General features: G+C 42.7%; 1 protein-coding gene across 6 annotated transcripts in view; it reads left to right on the plus strand.

The window, feature by feature from the left end:
* LOC132402794 (transcriptional-regulating factor 1) overlaps positions 1–19,050 on the plus strand; it is a 260,989-nt gene that overhangs the window by 228,539 nt on the left and 13,400 nt on the right. For all 6 annotated transcript variants that reach the window (XM_059985782.1, XM_059985784.1, XM_059985783.1 and 3 more), the window contains one exon: positions 15,792–15,968. In XM_059985782.1, the coding sequence (XP_059841765.1) occupies positions 15,792–15,968 (177 nt within the window). The remainder of the gene's footprint in view (positions 1–15,791; positions 15,969–19,050) is intronic.

Genomic DNA, 19,050 nt, shown 5'->3' on the forward strand with positions numbered 1-19,050 from the left:
TGACCAACTTAATTGTATTTTGTAAATATACACAAATTTAGAATTTGATGGCTGCAACACACTCAACAAAAGTTGGGACAGAGTTAAAATAAGATTGAAAAGTGCACAGAATATTCAAGTAACACCGGTTTGGAAGACTCCACATTAAGCAGGCTAATTGGTAGCAGGTGAGGTATCATGACTGGGTATAAAAGTAGCGTCCATCAAAGGCTGAGTCTTTGCAAGCAGGGATGGGTCGTGGCTCACCCCTTTGTGCCAAAATTCATGAGAGAATTGTTAGTCAGTTCAAAAGGAACATTTCCCAATGCAAAATTGCAGAGAATTTAAGTCTTTCAACATCTACAGTACATAATATTGTGAAAAGATTCAGAGAATTCAGAGACATCTCAGTGCATAAAGGGCAAGGTTGGAAACCACTGTTGAATGCGCGTGATCTTTGAGCCCTCAGGCGGCACTGCCTAAGAAACCTTCATGCTACTGTGACAATTATAGCCACCTGGGCTCGGGAGTACTTCGGAAAACCAATGTCACTTAACACAGTCTGACGCTGCATCCAGAAATGTAACTTGAAACTGTATTACGCAAGAAGGAAGCCATTCATCAACTCTATGCAGAAACGCCGGCAAGTTCTCTGGGCCCGAGCTCATCTCAGATGGACCGAAAGACTGTGGAACCGTATGCTGTGGTCAGATGAGTCCACATTTCAGCTAGTTTTCGGAAAAAACGGGCGTCGAGTTCTCCGTGCCAAAGATGAAAACAACCATCCTGATTGTTATCAGTGAAAGGTGCAAAAGCCAGCATCTGTGATGGTATGGGGGTGCATCAGTGCCCATGGCATGGGTGAGTTGCATGTATGTGAAGGTACCATTGACTCTGAGGCATATATTAGGATTTTAGAGAGACGTTTGTTGCCATCAAGGCGACGTCTCTTCCCAGGACGTCCCTGCTTATTTCGGCAGGACAATGCCAGACCACATTCTGCAAGGGCTACAGCAGTGTGGCTTTGTAGACACAGAGTGCGTGTGCTTGACTGGCCTGCTGCCAGTCCTGCTTTATCTCCTATTGAAAATGTATGACACATCATGGAGAGGAGAATCAGACAACGGAGACCACGGACTGTTGAGGAGCTGAAGTCTTATATCAAGCAAGAATGGACAAAATTTCCAATTGCAAATCTACTACAATTAGTATCCTCAGTTCCAAAATGATTAAAAAGTGTTATTAAAAGGAAAAGTGATGTAACACAATGGTAAACATGCCTCTGTCCCAACTTTTGTTGAATGTGTTGCAGCCATCAAATTCTAAATTTGTGTATATTTACAAAATACAATTAAGTTAGTCAGTAAAACTATTGAAAATCTTTTCTTTGTACTTTTGTCAGTTAAATAAAGGTTCACGTGAATTAACATATCTCAGATTTTTGTTTTTATTGCATTTTGGAAAATATCCCAACTTTTCTGGAAATGGGGTTTGTAAATCCAGGCAATGAATTAATCTGACATTAATGAGAGATTTAATACCATGAAACTACCGGCTTGCCATGAATCAAACTGGTGGAAATAACAACCGTGGAGGGAGAAAGGAGTTAATGTTTCAAGTCACTAACTTTCTATCAGAACTGGAAATACTAAAGATAAAGTGAGGCCAAATTTGGGGTATTGTGTACAGTTCTGGTCACCGAATTATAGGAAAGATGTCAACAAATTAGAGAGAGTACAGAGGAGACTTACTATAAGCTTACCTGGGTTTCAGCACCTAAGTTACAGAGAAAGGTTGAACAAGTTAGGACTTTATTCTTTGGAGTGTAGAAGGTTGAGGGGGGACTTGATAGAGGTATTTAAAATTATGAGGGGGATAGATAGAGTTGATGTGGATAGGCTTTTTCCATTGAGAGTAGGAGAGATTCAAACAAGAGGACATGAATTGAGAGTTAAGGAGCAAAAGTTTAGGGGTAACACGAGGGGGAACTTCTTTACTCAGAGAGTGGTAGCTGTGTGGAATGAGCTTCCAGTAGAAGTGGTAGAGGCAGGTTCGATTTTGTCATTTAAAAAAAACATTGGATAGGTATCTGGACAGGAAAGGAATGGAGGATTGTGGGCTGTGCAGGTAGGTGGGACTAGGTAAGAGTAAGCATTCGGCATGGACTAGAAGGGCCGAGATGGCCTGTTTCTGTGGTGTTATTGTTATATGGTTATAAACAAATTTTAAGAAACAGTAAAGGGAGCTAGTGATAGAGAAGGTCTAGACAGAATGGAGCATGTTCAATAGGGTGATAATCAAATAAAGATGAAATAACTGAAGGAGAAAAAAGTGGCAAATCACAAGTGTGTGGAAGATGTAACTGTGGAATAATTATAAAATTGAATGATCATGTAGATACAGAAACTAGTGAAGTAAACAAGATAAAAAGTACAAACAGAAATCATATGGAGGGAAGACCAATACAATGTTTTGGTGAGGGTTCCTGGAAGGAAACTGGCAGTGCAATTGGGCAAATATTGATTGGATTCCATGTAGGAGTCAACCACAGAACATAACTTCAGCTTGGAGCCAGCAGTGAGTGTAGAGAGGTGAGTCCAGGAGCCAGGAAAGCATACTTGTTCAGAAGCCAGACAAGAGGGAGTCTGCTCTGGAAGCTGTTAGGTTTGTGGAAAACCCATGACAACGTAATGAGAAATACTCATTCACAAAATCCTTAAACCTTCATCCGTTTCAGGAAATTCCTGTTTCTGCTCTGAATTGACTCAGTATATGCGCTATTGATTTTTTTTTTGTTACTCTTGAGCAATGACCTAAATTTAGTTTAAATTTGAATAGCAATTTGGAACAGCTTTGAAGCCAACTAATGTTCATGTTTCTGAGCAGCATACAGCTGTAGAGGAACAGGAAATACAATGTCTGGATATGTCATTGTGGTTTTTAGTTGCTCCACTGTATAGCCTGATTGATGAAGTGGCACATCACACTGACAACAGCACAGACCAGCAACATGGAAGGCTGCTGTGCAAGTAGGGAATTCCACCCTCCTCAATCCCTCCATACAATAACCATGAGGAAATCTGCAGATGCTGGAAATCCAAACAACACACTCAAAATGCTGGTGGAACGCAGCAGGCCAGGTAGCATATATAAGGAAAAGCACCGTTAACATTTCAGGCCGAGACCCTTTGTCAGGACTAACTGAAAGGAAAGATAGTAAGAGATTTGAAAGTAGTGGGGGGAAGGGGAAATGCAAAATGATAGGAAAAGACCGGAGGCGGAGGGATGAAGCTAAGAGCTGGAAAGGTGATTGGCAAAAGTGATACAGAGCTGGAGAAGAGAAAGGGTCATGGGACGGGAGGCCTCGGGAGAAAGAAAGGGGGAGGGGGGAAGCACCAGAGGGAGATGGAGAACAGGCAAACAACTAAGTATGTTAGGGATGGGGTAACAAGGGGATGAGGGGCATTAACAGAAGTTAGAGAAGTCAATGTTCATGCCATCAGGTTGGAGGCTACCCAGCCGGTATATAAGGTGTTGTTCCTCCAACCTGAGTTTGCATTCATTTTGACAGTAGAGGAGGCCATGGATAGACATATCAGAATGGGAATGGGACGTGGAATTAAAATGTGTGGCCACTGGGAGATCCTGCCTTCTCTGGCGGACAGAGCGTAGGTGTTCAGTGAAACGGTCTCCCAGTCTGCGTTGGGTCTCACCAATATATAAAAGGCCACACCGGGAGCACCAGACGCAGTATACCACACCAGCTGACTCTCAGGTGAAGTGTTGCCTCACCTGGAAGGACTGTCTGGGACCCTGAATGGCGGTGAGGGAGGAAGTGTAAGGGCAGGTGTAGCACTTGTTCCGCTTACAAGGGTTAGTGCCAGGAGGGAGATGGGGGGGAACAAGTGGACAAGGGAGTTGCGTAGGGAGCGATCCCTGCGGAAAGCAGAAAGGGGGGGAGGGAAAGATGTGCTTGGTAGTGGGATCCTGTTGGAGGTGGCAGAAGTTACGGAGAATTATACGTTGGACCTGGAGGCTGGTGGGGTGGTAGGTGAGGACAAGGGGAACCCTATCCCGAGTGGGGTGGCAGGCGGATTGGGCGAGGGCAGATGTGCGGGAAATGGGAGTGATGCGTTTGAGAGCAGGGTTGATGGTGGAAGCCTCTTTGTTTAAAAAAGGAAGACATCTCCTTCGTCCTAGAATGAAAAGCCTCATCCTGAGAGCAGGTGCAGCGGAGACGGAGGAATTGTGAGAAGGGGATAGCATTTTTGCAAGAGACAGGGTGGGAAGAGGAATAGTCCAGGTAGCTGTGAGAGTCTGTAGGCTTATAGTAGATATCAGTAGATAAGCCGTCTCCAGAGATGGAGACAGAAAGATCAAGAAAAGGGAGGGAGGTGTTGGGAATGGACCAGGTAAATTTGAGGGCAGTATGAAAGTTAGAGGCAGAGTTAATGAAGTCAACGAGCTCAGTATGCGTGCAGAAGGCAGCGCCAATGCAGTCATCGATGTAGCGAATGAAGTGGGGGCGACAGATACCCATATAGACTTGGAACATGGACTGTTCCACAAAGCCAACAAAAAGGCAGGCATAACTGGGACCTATACGGGTGCCCATGGCTACACCCTTGGTTTGGAGGAAGTGGCAGGAGCCAAAGGAGAAACTATTGAGAGTAAGAACTAATTCCGCTAGACAGAGGAGAGTGGTGGTAGAGGGGAATTGGTTGGGTCTGGAATCCAAAAAGAAGCAAAGAGCTTTGAGACCGTCCGGGTGGGGGATGGAGGTATATAGGGACTGGACGTCCATGGTGAAAATAAGGCGGTGAGGGCCAGGGAACTTAAAATCATTGAAAAAATTCAAAGCGTGAGAAGTGTCACGAACATAGGTGGGAAAAGATTGAACAAGGGGGGATAAGACAGTGTCAAGGTATGCAGAAATGAGTTTGGTGGAGCAGGAGCAAGCTGAGACAATAGGTCTACCTGGACAGTCAGGTTTGTGGATCTTGGGTAGGAGGTAGAAACGGGAAGTGCGGGGTGTGGTAATTATGAGGTTGGTGGCAGTGGATGGGAGATCCCCAGAGCTGATAATGTTGGTGATGGTATAGGAGAGAATGGCCTGGTGCTCCTTCGTGGGGTCATGATCAAGGGGTAAATAAGAGGAGGTAAATAAGAGAGTTGTCACTGTGCCTTGGCCAGGTAGAAGTCAGTAGGCCAGACAACAGCAGCTCCCTCCTTATCAGCAGGTTTTATAGTGAGGTTGGGATTGGTGCGGAGGGAGTGGAGAGCAGAGTGTTAGAAGGAGTTTGGTTGGAATTGGAACAGGGTGTAGTGAAGTCGAGACGGTTGATGTCTCATCGGCAATTAGCAATAAAGACATCCAGAGAAGGCAGAAGACCAAAGCGGGGTGTCCATGAAGAGGAGGAGGGTTGAAGACAGGCGAAGTGGTCATCGTTGGGGGTAGGAGAGTCCTTGCCAAAGAAATAAGCTCGGAGTCGGACCCGGCGGAAGAAGAGTTCTGCATCATGGTGTATGCTGAATTCGCTGACGTGTGGGCAAAGGGGGGACAAAGCTGAGGCCCTTACTGAGGACAGAGCACTGTGCCCCAGAGAGTTGAAGGTCGGAGGGAATGGTAAAGACCCGGCACAGATGAGAGATGGGATCGGGGCAGGGGGAGGGAGGCTGGTAGTGTCAGTGGAGAGGGAAGGGTTGGGGTGAGAGGAAGATGGAGCCTCTGAGGGCCCAGGAGCTGACAGTGGGATCTGAGGGAGATTACCATACAGTAATTTGCCTTGATTAAGACCTGTGCCACAAGTGGACTCAGGTCACAGTGAGGTTCAGGATTTCCAGTGATGCAGAGCCAGCAGAAAGTAGCTATGATGTGTATCATCTAAAAGGGTTCTAAATTCGTGCTGGTCCATTAGTGCACATTTGGATATCCTACATTATGAAAACTGGCAACACACACACAAAACTGGAGAAACTCAGCAGGCCAGGTAGCACCTGCGGAAAAAAGTACATTTGACAAGACCCTTCGGCAGGACTGGAGAGAAAAAAAAATATGAGGAGTAGATTTAAAGGGTGGGGGAGGGGAGAGAGAAACACAAGGTGATAGGTGAAACTGGGAGGGGGAGGGATGAAGTAAAGAGCTAGGAACTTGATTGGTGAAAGAGATACAGGGCTGGAGAAGAGGGTTTCCGATAAGAGGAAACAGAAGGACATAGAAGAAAGAAAAGGGGGGAGGAGCACCAGAGGGAGGTGAGAGTGGTTAAAGGGGATGGGGAATGGTGAAGTGGGGGAATGTTACCAGAAGTTCGAGAAATCGATGTTCATGCCATCAGATCCCAATTCTCATCCAGTTCATGCATATCTGCTCCTATCCCATTCTCCCACTGCCCTACCAGGAATAGGGCTCCTCTTGACCTCACCTACCACCCCACCAGCCTCCGCATCCAGCACGTAATTCTCCGGAACTTCTGCCATCTCCAACGGGATCCTACCACCAAGCACATCTTTCCCTCCCTCCCCACTTACTGCTTTCTGCAGGGATCGCTCCCTACACGACTCTTATCCATTTGTCCCTCCCCACTGATCTCTCTCCTGACACTCATCCTTACAAGCGGAACAAGTGCTACACCTGCCACACCACCTCCTTCCTCCCTCACTACCATTCAGGGCCCCAAACAGTCCTTCCAGGTAAGGTAGCATTTCATCTGTGAGTCTATTTGGGTCATTTACTGTGTCCAATGCTTCCAGTGTGACCTTCTTTATGTTGGTGAGACCCAAGGTAGATTGAGAAACCATTTCACCAAACACCTATGCTCTGTCCACAAGAAAAAGCAGGATCTCCCAATGGCCACCCATTTTAATTCCACTTTCCATTCCCATTGCAATATGTCAATCCATGGCCTCCTCTACTGTTGTGATGTTGGGATGACGCCAATCTCAGGTTGGAGGAACAACACCTTATATTCCATCTGGGTAGCCTCCAGCCTAATGACATGAACATTGATTTCTTGAACTTCCGGTTATCCCCGCCCCCACCACCACTCTTTTTCACTATTCGCCATCCCCTTTTGCCTCTCTCACCATCTCCTTGCCTGCCCATCACCTCCGTCTGGTGTTCCTCTCTTCACCCCCCCCCCCCCCCCTTTTTCCAGCTCTGTATCACTTTCACCAATCAACTTCCCAGCTCTTTACTTCATCATTCTCCCTCCCAGTTTCACCTATCACTTTGTGTTTCTCTTCCCCCCCCCCCCCCCACCACCTTTTAAGTCTACTCATCTTTTTTTTCTCCATTACTGCCAAAGGGTCTCGGCTTGAAACATTGACTATACTTTTTTCCGTAGATGCTATCTGGCCTGCCGAGTTCCTCCAGCATTTTGTGTGTGTAGCTAGGATTTCCAGAATCTGCAGACTTTCTCTTGTTTATAATGAAAACTAGGGCTGGCTGATACTGGTTTTTTTGAATGGGGGGGGGGCTTTTAACTCATATGTAATTATCAGATAATTGATTTCTAGTTTTTCTGTGAAAATTCAACTGTTGCAGTTGTACCCAGAAGATCAATTGTGTGTGGTAAAGGAGGAAGCGTGCAGTGTATCGCTAGTGACACTGTAAGATGTGTAACAGTTGCTGATTTTAAAAAGTCAGGTGGCTAAGATGAATTGTGTACAGAAGTACCTCTGTTCATTTCCTGTTGAGCATTATGTCATCTGGAAATGATGGGATAAATTATTTTATTCATGATTATACATGAAAGTTGTGAACAAATGGATTCAAGGCAAGGGATTTGTTTCAAGGTGACTGATCTTAACACTGTTCACTATTTTTTAATTATCTGCCAGTCGAGAATATTGATAATTTTTCTCGCTATTTCTAAAACAACAATAGGTCAAGTGAAAGAGAATACTATCTAAATAGGCAAATTTCTATGAATTCCAATGACATTCATGCAAATATGTTTTTCCATTCATTGAGTTATACTTTATTCCCACAGAAATACATTACTTTTTCCCTCTATTAGTTGGAAACATTCTGTCCAAACCATTTTAGCTGATTTAAGATTTTCTGCTGAAATCATTACAATAAATGGTCAACATGAGTCATGTTTTTGTACAATCACATTCCCAGAACCTCTTCCTGTTTTTAAGAAGAGATCTGAGAGAACATTTTGAAGTGAACATTTATTTAAATTTCATGATCCTTGTGAATTTTCTTTTGTATTAGTTATGTGTTTTTTTTTTCATTTCTACAGTGAACACTGTATGTATAATGTGAGAAAAAGATAAATGTTGGAAAATTCAAATTTTGAATGCCAGTTTTACCCAAGAACACGAAGAGGAGGAGCAGGAGTGGGCCACTGAGCCTGCTCTTCCATTCAGTAAGATCACGGCTGATCTGGTCACGGACTCAGTTCCACTTACCTGCCTTTTCACCATTACCATTAATTTTCCGATATGCAAAAATCTATCTAACTGTATCTTAAATACTATAAAAGGGTAAAGTGGGGGCAAGCAATGAGTTAAATATCAATCTAACTGTATCCTAAACTCAAGAGATTCTGCAGATGTTGAAAATCCAGAGCAGCCTACAGAATGCTGGGGAACTCATCAGATTAGACTGCCTCTATGAGGAGGATTAAACAGTTGATATCTCAGGCCGAGGTCCTTCATTAGGACTGCATAGAGGAGGAAGTAAAAAGAGAAGCTGGGGAGATGGGGAGGAATACAACCTGGCTGAAGATGGATGAAACCAGTTAAGGGGGGAGGTGGGTGAGAGGGGGAGGAGATGGGAGGTGAAACGTGGAAGAGTTAAAGGGCTGAAGAAGAAGGAAACTGATAGGAGAAGTCAGTGGAATAAAGGAAAGGACATGGAGAACTGAAGAGAGATAATGGGCAATTCATAAGCGCAGGGGAGAAGAGGTGAAGGGCCACTAGATTAGGGAAAAACAAATAGTGGGGGGTAGGTGAGGGCAAGCAGAGAAGAATTATTACTAGAAATTGATGTTCATGCCATCAGGTCGGAGACTACCTAAACAGAATATAGGTGTTGCTTCTCCAACCTGCATTTGGCCTCTGGCAGTCGTGGATAGACATGCTGGAATGGGAAGTTGAAATGAGATGGGCAGCCACCGAGTGTGCCGACCTGTGGCAGACAGAGCAAAAGTGCTCAATGAAGCAGTAGCCCATTGTAGAGGAGGCACACTGGGGCACTGGATACAATAAGTGACCCCAACAAACTCATAGATAAAGGACTGTTCACAGCCTTGAGTAGTGGTGAGGGAGAAGGTGCAGGGGCAAGTGCAGCACTTGTCACAGTTGCAGGGAGATACGTGGGGGTGGACGAGTTGATAAAGTAGTCAATAGAGAGCAGGCCTGTGGAATGACAGATAGTACAAATGTTGTTGCATGAACAGAGAATTTATTTCATCATAAGGAGTTTACTAGAGACCATTGGGACTTAAAGATAGGGTTAAAATGAGTAATGAATTTTTCAGTTTGCTCCTTTTCCAAATCTTTCATCTTACTTTTAATGCATTTGCATTGAAAAGCACAGAGAGGTTGCTTTGAAATGAATCACACTGCCCCATTATTTGAAAATTATCATAATTTGTAGTCATCACTTTAAATAACTCATCTAACAGATTTGATGTAATTTTGGAAAAGCTGCTTATAAGTCCTAGAGATATCCTTTTAAAGAAAATTGCAGTGTAAAATTGGAATTGGTAGCAAACATAAGTCATTGCAAATCTGGCCACCTACCTTCACGAGGGATATCAATAACGAGAATCAGAATCGGATTTACTATCTCTAGTTTATGTTGTGAAATTTTATGTTTTGTGGAAGCAGTACATTGCCAATATACAACAAAATATTATAAATTACGCTTGCAAGGATAAGTACCAGGTGGGAGATCTGTGGGGAGGGACGTGTGGACCAGTCAGTCGCAGAGGGAACGATCCCTGCAAAAAACAGATAGGGGTAGAGTGGGAAAGATGTGCTTTAGTGGTGGGGTCTTGTTGAAGGTGGCGGAAGTTGCGGAGGATAGTATGCTGGTCATCTATTGCATCCGGTGCTCCCGGTGCGGCCTCCTCTACATCGGCGAGACCCGACGCAGATTGGGGGACCGCTTCGTCAAGCACCTCCGCTCCGTCTGCCACAGCAGACAGGATCTCCCGGTTGCCACCCACTTCAACTCTGCTTCACATTCCCATTCGGATATGTCCATACATTGGCCTACTCTACTGCCATGATGAGGCCAAACTCAGGGTGGAGGAGCAATACCTCATATACCATCTGGGTGGTCTCCACCCCCTTGGTATGAACATCGAATTCTCCAACTTACGGTAATTCCCTCCCTCTCTGTTCCCCCATCCCACTTTCACACTGCCTCCTTTTCCAGCTGCCTATCACCTCTCTCATAATTCTGCCTTCTACTACCCATAGTGCTTTCTCCTTACATTCCTTCATCTCTCCTGCCTATCCCTTCCCTGCTTCCCCTCCCCCACCCCTTGATCTTTCTTCTGATTGGTTTTCCACCTGGCACATTCCACCCTCCCCCCACCTTCTTTATAGGGCCCCTGCCCCTTCCTTCTTCAGTCCTGACGAAGGGTCTTGGCCCAAAACGTTGACTGCTCGTTTCCATGGATGCTGCCCAACCTACTGAGTTCATTCAGCTTGTTTGTACGTGTTGATTTGACCGCAGCATCTGCATTGTACTTTGTGAAAACAATAGTAGGGTAGTGTACTTGGGTTCATTGTCCAGTGAGAAATCTGATGGTGGAGGGGAAGAAGCTGTTCCTGAACCATTGAGTGTGTGTCTTCAGACTTCTGTAATTCCTCCTCGATGGTAGCAATCAGAAGAGATAGAATGGATAGAACTTATTTAAAACTTGTATCCATCCCACAATGTGAGGGACTAAAAATCTTTGTGTTATGACTGTCGCAATGTGAATTTAAAAGTTTAATGGCTTGTGGAAAAAAGCTGTCTTATAGCCTGTTGGTCCTGACTTTAATGCTGCAGTACTGTTTGCCAGATGGAAGCAGCTGAAACAGCTTACAATTGGGATGACTGGTGTCCCCGATGATCTTCCAGGCCTTCCTTCTGCACCTGCTGCTGTAAATGTCCACAATGGAGGGAAGTTCACATTCACAGATGCGCTGGACTGACTGTACCACACTCTGTAGTGCCCTGTAATCAAGGTGGTGATACAGTCAGTCAGTATGCTCTCAATGGTGCCTCTGTAGAAGGTCTTGAGGATTTGGGAGCTTATACTAAACTTCTTCAGTTGCTTGAGGTGGAAGAGACGCTGTTGTACTTTTTTTTAATCCACAAAGGCGGTGTGTACAGTCCAGGTGAGGTCATTAGTGATGTATATACTGAGGAAATTGGTAGGACAGACATGGGTGTGAAGGGTGTAGAGAAGGGGACTCAGAATACAACCCTGGGGGCACCTGTGTTGAGGATCAGAGGGACAGTGGTGAGGGACCCATCTTTACTATCTGTTGACAATCCGATAGGAAGTCTAAAATGCAGCTGCACTTGGTGTGCAGGCCGAGGTCTCTGAGCTTCCTGTCAAGTCTGGAAGGAATTAAGATGTTGAATGCTGAACAGTAGTCCAGGAATGTATGCATCCCTCTTCTCCTGGTGAGTGAGGATAGTGTTTCGTGCTGTGGCCATGGTGTCATTGGTAGACTGGTTCCATTGGTAGGCAGATTGTTGGGGTCCAGTTTGGGTGGTAGCACGCTGCAGATGGAGACCAGCCTCCTCAAAGCATATGCTTATAATTGAGGTGAGTGTGACAGGGCGCCAATTGCTCAGGCATGCTACCTTGGTTTTCTTAGGTACGGGGACAATGCTGGATGATTTGAAACAGGAGGGCACTACTCACTGGGAGAGGGAGAGATTAAGAATGTCTGTAAACACACCAGCCAGCTGTTCCACACACACTCTGAGGACAGGCCCTGGGATGCCATCCAGCCCTGCTGCCTTGTGGTTGTTGACATGTTGGAATGTTTTACGAATGTGCCTGTTCTGGGTGATGGTAGTCCTTAATGATGGATGTCACTTTTTTGAGGTATCGCCATTTGAAGATGTTCTTGTTGCTGGAGAGGCTGGTGTTCGTGATGCAGCAGGCTGAGTTGACAATTTTCTGCTGTGTCTTTCCGATCCTGAGCAGTGGGCCCCTGCATACCACATAGTGATGTAACCATTTAGAATGCTTTCTCTACAGTAGATCTGTTTAACTTTGCTAATCTTGGATGACATACCAAGTCTCCTTAAACTCCTAATGAAATACAGCAGCTGCTGTGCCTTCTTTGTAATTGCATCATTATGTTGGGTCTCGGATAGATCTCAGAGATGTCAACACCCAGGAACTTGAAACTGTGCACCATTTTCACCGTTGATCCCTCAGTGAGGTTTGCGATCCCTTCAGTTCCCCTTCCTGAAGTCCACTAAAGATTCTTGATCTTAATGATATAAAGTGCAAAGTTGTTGTTGCAACACCAGTCACACTTGCACACTTTCTTGTCACCATTTGAAATTCTGCCAACAATAGTTGTCATCAGCAAATTTAAAGATCGCATTTGAGCTGTGCCTAACCACACAGTCATGGGTGTAGAGAGAGCAGAGCAGTGGGCTAAGCACACATCCTTGAGGTGCACCAGTATTGATTGTCAGTGAGGAGGAGATGCTATTTTCGATCCACACAGATTGTGGTCTCCTGGTGAGGAAGTCAAGGATCCAATTCAGAGGAGATACCAACTCTCGAGTTTTGGAGCTTGTTGATTAAAACTGAGGGAGTGCAGGGGAAATTGATATGGATGTTGCTGGTCCTCACAAATTCATTCAGAGTCTTCCCCAACCAGAAGCCTTGGTGAACCATGTGATCCACAATGAGCTGCAGTCTGCTTAGAGGCATTGAAGTCTTGTGACTAAGAAAGTTACAAGAGACCCAGGTACAATCTCTGGAAAACCATCTCATGAACGGTGGAATCAGTGAAGGATGTTCAACAGTTATGGCAGGGCTTGAATGCTATCACTTCTTATAAAGTAAAATTAAGTGATGTAAGCAACAACTGGACTTTGCTTCGATGCTTTCTATACTTGTTTTGACTGTCAAAACATGAAGGAGCCATCACAAACTCCCACAGCCCTCGATGATCCTGTGATTTCAATCTCTTAGGTCAACATGTGAGCATCCTTCAGAAGGGTGGGTAAACCTACGAAAAGCATCCAGCCCAGACAGGATACCTGGCTGAGTATTAAACACCTGAACTGATAAACTGGCTGGAGTGTTGGGACATCTCTAATCTCTTGCTTCGCTAGTTTGAGGTACCCACCTGCTTTAAGCAGGCTTCACTTATACCAATGCCTAGGAAGAACGTGGTAACCTGCCCCAATGACTATTGTCCGGTAGCACCTACATCCACTGTGATGAAGTGATTTCAGAGGTTGACGATGAAACAAATAACTCCTGCCTGAGAAGTGACTTAGATTCACTCCAATTTGCCTACTGGAGCAACAGGTCTACAGTAGATGCCATCCCGGTGGCCCTTCATTCAACCCTGGAACATCTGGACAACAAAGATACATACATCAGGATGCTCTTTATCGACTGCAGGTCACCATTCAATACCATCATCTCCTCAAAACTAATCAATAAGTTTCAAGACCTTGGCCTCATTGCCTCCTTGTGCAATTGGATCCTTGATTTCCTTAATTGCAGACCCCAGTTAGTTTGGATTGTCAATAACTCCTGTGCAATCTCTATCACACAGGTGCACCACAAGGCTGCGTGCTTAGCCCCCTTCTCTATCTGTTTTACCCTTATGACTGTGTGGCTACATACAGCTCAAATGCTATATTCAAGTTTGCTGATGACACCATTGTCGTAGGCCAAATCAAAGGTGGTGATGAATCTGCATTTAGGCGGGAGATTGAAAATCTGGCTGAGTGGTGCCACAACAGCAGGTGGCACAATGTTTTAGGGTCCGTCAGTATAATAAAATAGGGGAAGTTAGAGAACAAAAAAAAGGAAAAGAGCATACTGGAACAGAGAGACAGAAAACAGCTGGAAATCAAACTATACAACAAAAAATGAAGTCAATTGTGGAATGAATAATTGCATAAACACTGTTCCTGCCAGCATAAATATTTAAATTATTTAAATATTACTATTTTTTTTAGTGATTTGGAGGTCACTAGCAAAGCCTGGTTACAGAATCCAGCCACCTTAAGGAGAAAAAAGTGAAGATTGAATCTTTGCTGAAGCAGCCTTTGTGTTCTGCGTTGCATCAAAGCACAGTACTATTGTATTCAGCCTTGCCCATTTCTTACAGGAGTTGCAGTGTAGCAGACAGGAGTAAAAACATAGGCTCCTGTGTTTATTTCTACTTTTTTACCCCTGCCCAGCCAAGTCATGCCAAAGCACTTCCCAGATTGAAGATACTGCATAGATTTAATAGATAAAGAAAAATCCCAGACATCCATTAACAAATTCTGTACACACAGCTACGGTAAAACTACCTGTGCTTGCTGCTGAGCAGTACCATGAGCTGTAGCTCCAATGGGTTTCAGTGTCTCAATCAAAACATATATTTATGTTTGAAAAATTGTCACAATATTTGTCAATTTGTATTTTTAAAGATATTGAAGAACATAAACTGTTCTTGCTGAAATTTCACAGATCCAATGACCAGGATTTGATCCTGGTTGTCTGTGAGAAGCTTGCACAGTTTTTCTGTAACCACACAGGTTTCCTCCAGGTGTACCAGTTACCTCCTCACGTTGTACGTTAGTAGGTTAAGTGTCCACTGTAGATGACCCCTAACATCTAGATGGTTGAATCTGCAGGTTGGTAGAAATGGGGTAGAGAAAGTTACAGGGAAAATTAATGGGTTTCCTCAAATTATACCAATTTTTATCAATACACCATAGAAAGCATTCTGTCAGTGGGCTATGATGGACTCTTTCTGTGTCAGAAGTAAATATGAAGGTCAGCATAGCATTTTGCTGGCAGTTTCAAAATACTCTGATTTGTTCACAGAATTTACCCCTTTCTGAAATTGTGTCAAGTTTATAAATCATATTAAATAACATCTTTGAAATAATTCCAGGAAACTTCAGTCATAAAACATACCTCACAGAGTTAATTAAATTTCCTTTGTCTTTGATGAGTTGTGGACTCACATTTATGTCATGGCAAGAAAGATCTATCTACTTCCTCAGGAGACTAAATAAATTCAGCATGTTCCCCTCAAATTATACCAATTTTTATCAATACACCATAGAAAGCATTCTCTCAGGATGCATATTGACTTGATATAGCAGCTGCTCTACGCATGACCACAAGAAACTTCAGTTATAAAAACAGTTCAACACTTCACAGAAGCCAACCTCCTCTCTGTGGAATCTCTCTATACTTCTTGCTGCCTCAGTAATCAGCCAGCATAATCAATAACACTCTCCACCCTGAACATTCTCTCTTCCCCCCACCTCCCACCCATCAGGCGGAAGGTGCTAAAGCCTGAAAGCACATACAACCAGGCTCAAAGACAGACACTGGAATACAAAGATGTACTTTTGACCTTGCAATCTATCCTGTTACATTCTTGCACTTTATTGTATACCTGCATTGCTGTTTATTTTTGGTAGCTTTCACAGTTTATTCTGCATTGTTACTGTTTTACCTTGTTCTACCCTGATGATTTGATCTGTATGAACAGTATACAAGACAGGTTCTTCCAGCGTATTTTACATAATACATAAACGACATTATCAATGATGAATTGTAATGTCTGTTTCCTCTCTTTAGTTTAGTGATGAAGATGAAGAAGTGGAGGATGAAGATGATGATGATGACAGAAAATCAGATAGAGATGAGGAGAAAACAGAAGCACCAAAGTCCCCTTTGCAAGTGCCAGTAGTTCCTATGGAGCAGCTGGTTGTTCAAGGGCCGACCTTCATGTGTGAAGTGCCAAATTGTGGTGCAGTAAGTTTGAGTTTTGACTTCAATGTTAAGTAATCCTCTATATAAAAAAAAGCATTAGTTTTTTTGGAGTTTCCAGATATTTTTTCTGCTTCAGAGGTTTGTATTAACTACTCCCCCTTCTCAGTACTCGTATTTCCATACAAAATTAAATATCACAGTCCCAAGGAGATGGTTGAAGACAGTCCATTGATCTCTGAAATAGGAGTAAAACTCCTGGAAAAGCATAGATCCTCAATCCGCCCCTCTTTTTTTTAATGAACTTCCATACACATGTGGTCAAGAGTATATTGACTGGTTGCATCATGGCCTGGTATGGAAATACGAACTCAGAGTCAGTGGGAGACGCTCATGGAGTGAGTACTGTTTTGGATTCGCTCCATAACCTTTACTTTTTTTTAACCTTTGATCACCCTTATTCAGCTTATTTTTACCTATACCAAAAGTTTCTTTGTTAATTTTTTTTTTGAACTTACTGCCAAGAGTTTGTCGTGAACTTTTGAAGATATGCAAACAGAAATGTCTCTCAGGTCTAAGGGACAAGAACCCGGACGCAATCCGAACAGTAACGGAAAGAAGCAGGCTCCGCCACAACACACTCAATTAACTTATGAATTGTTTATGAAGGTTTTGGACAAAAAATTTGATCAACTACAACAATTTTTTAAAGAAGATATAAAGGCTTTTCAAGAGTACATGGTTAAGACGGATTCAGTAATTAACCAGCAACAAGCTCTTATTGCATCTCTGCAAGAAGATGCTCGGAAGCGAGATTTGACTATTGAAAGACTGCAACAGGATTTAATTTTGACCATTAAGCTGATGGAAGCCCTCAAAGCCAAGAGTGACGATTTTGAGAATCGGTCCAGAAGACAGAACCTACGTATACTTGGTCTTCCAGACGGCATAGAAAAAGATGACCCTTCGAAATATTTTGCTCAACTTCTAAAAGAAGCGTTTCCGACGATTTTCACGAATAACCCTCCTTTATTGGATCGGGCACATAGTATTCGGAGTCGATCACTGAGTGCTACAGACAAACCTTCGGTTGTAATTGTCTGGTTCCATTATGTACATGACAAAGAACAACTTATACGTGCAGCTCGTCGGGCAGGAATGGTTAAATTCCAAGATTACTGCTTCCGTCTGGTTGAAGACTTTAGTCCTGATCTTTATAAAAAAAGGCTTCTTTTTAAACCGTTGATGGCTGAATGTTATGAGAAAAATCTGAAACCTGCGCTCCTATACCCTGCGAAGCTTGGAATTTCTCCGTCGAATGCTCCACGCCAGGTTTTCCTTTTAACCTCAGAAACGAGAAATTATCTGGAGAAGAACTTCCCTACTGCTACAGACACCACTCTCTAATAAATGAACGATTCTGATCGTGTAAGATGGTTCTCGATTTCTTAAACCAGAATTAACCTCTGGTTATTGGTGTTGGTTCATCCTATACTTTATACTTAAGTTAAAGTGTGTTTTCGTTATATCAATTGTTTTGCCTTATACACTTTAACCATTATACTACATTCTTGTCTATTAACTTTGTTTCTTTGAAGGTGAATTTTTTTTTTGATTAAGATGGTGGTTTTTTGAAAAAGATTTTTGGTTTTGCTTAAGATGGCGTTATTTTTTTTCTTTCTTTTGTCTTTTTCCTACAATGCATCACTTATCATAGCTTAAATATTTTTTGTTTTGCCTGGGCTAGAGCCCGATTTATAGGTTTTTTTTTAGTGACTATATTCTTAATTTTTACAACTAACTATTCTTAGAAATATGTTTTTTATTATATGATTTTAATTTTTAAAGTTGGGGTGATTTTTTTTATATATCCTTTATATATGGAGTGTTCTTCACTGACATAGGGGTAGAATTAGTCTCATTCTTTCCTTTTTTAAGTCATATTTTGGCTTTTTTTCTTGGAGGGTGGGGGGATGGTCTGTTTCCTAATTCTATTTTTTTTTGCATCAGTTTGTGTTAGTTTTTTCATTTGGGCTGTTTTTGAACTTCAAATATGTCTGCGTTGTCGGCACTTCCAGGTCCTCTCTTTACTTTTGTTCCTCTTCCGGGTGCATGAGTTTACAAGTTGGTTAACCCTTTCTATACCAAAGGGTTGATTTTAGAATTATGGCTCAGACCATTAATTTTGTGTCTTGGAATACTAACGGTTTAAATCATCCAATTAAACGAAAGAAGATTTTCAAAGTATTCCAAAGACTTAATGCTCATATCATTTTTGTACAAGAAACTCATGTGAGGAAGGAGGACAAATTTCGTTTTTTTAGATTTTGGCGGGGTCAACAGTATCACGCAAATTCGAACGCTAAAGTAAAAGGAGTTTCAATTTTTATTGACTCCTCTATTCCATTTGTTCAACATGATATTTTTTCGGATCCGAATGGTAGATTTTTGTTAATTATGGGTTTACTTTGTAATAAAAAGGTTGCTTTGGTTAATGTTTATGCTCCAAATGTGGATTTTCCTGACTTTTTTAAGTCCTTGTTTACTTCTTTACCCAATCTAAATGAATATAAGTTAATAATGGGTGGTGACTTTAATTGTTGTTTAAATCCTTTGATGGATAAATCTTTATCTATTCAGACTTTACCTAATAAGTCAGCCACTTGTATTAACTCTTTTTTGACTGACAGTGGAGTTCTTGATGTTTGGAGATTTCGGCATCCTAACGACAAAGAGTTTTCTTTTTTCTCACATGTTTATCACTCTTATTCGAGAATTGATTTTTTTTTTGTAGACTCTTGTTTTATTCCATTGGTAATCGGTTGTAACTATGATATTATAGCTATCTCTGACCATGCTCCATTATTTACGGATACATGCCAGACAATGGCGATTTGACTCTACCTTATTGCAAGACTCAGACTTTATAAAATTTATGAAGGAGCAGATCGACTTCTTCTTTTCAACTAATTCCACAGATGATATCTCCTGCGGAACACTTTGGGACACTTTTAAAGCGTATATACGTGGACAGATTATCTCTTACTCTGTCGGTTTGAGAAAACGTACTAAGACGGAAACTCTTTTATTGGTCGATAAAATTAAAGAGATTGATAAGAAATATTCG

Source organism: Hypanus sabinus, chromosome 12, assembly GCF_030144855.1.
Source record: "Hypanus sabinus isolate sHypSab1 chromosome 12, sHypSab1.hap1, whole genome shotgun sequence".
Classification (NCBI taxonomy): domain Eukaryota; kingdom Metazoa; phylum Chordata; class Chondrichthyes; order Myliobatiformes; family Dasyatidae; genus Hypanus; species Hypanus sabinus.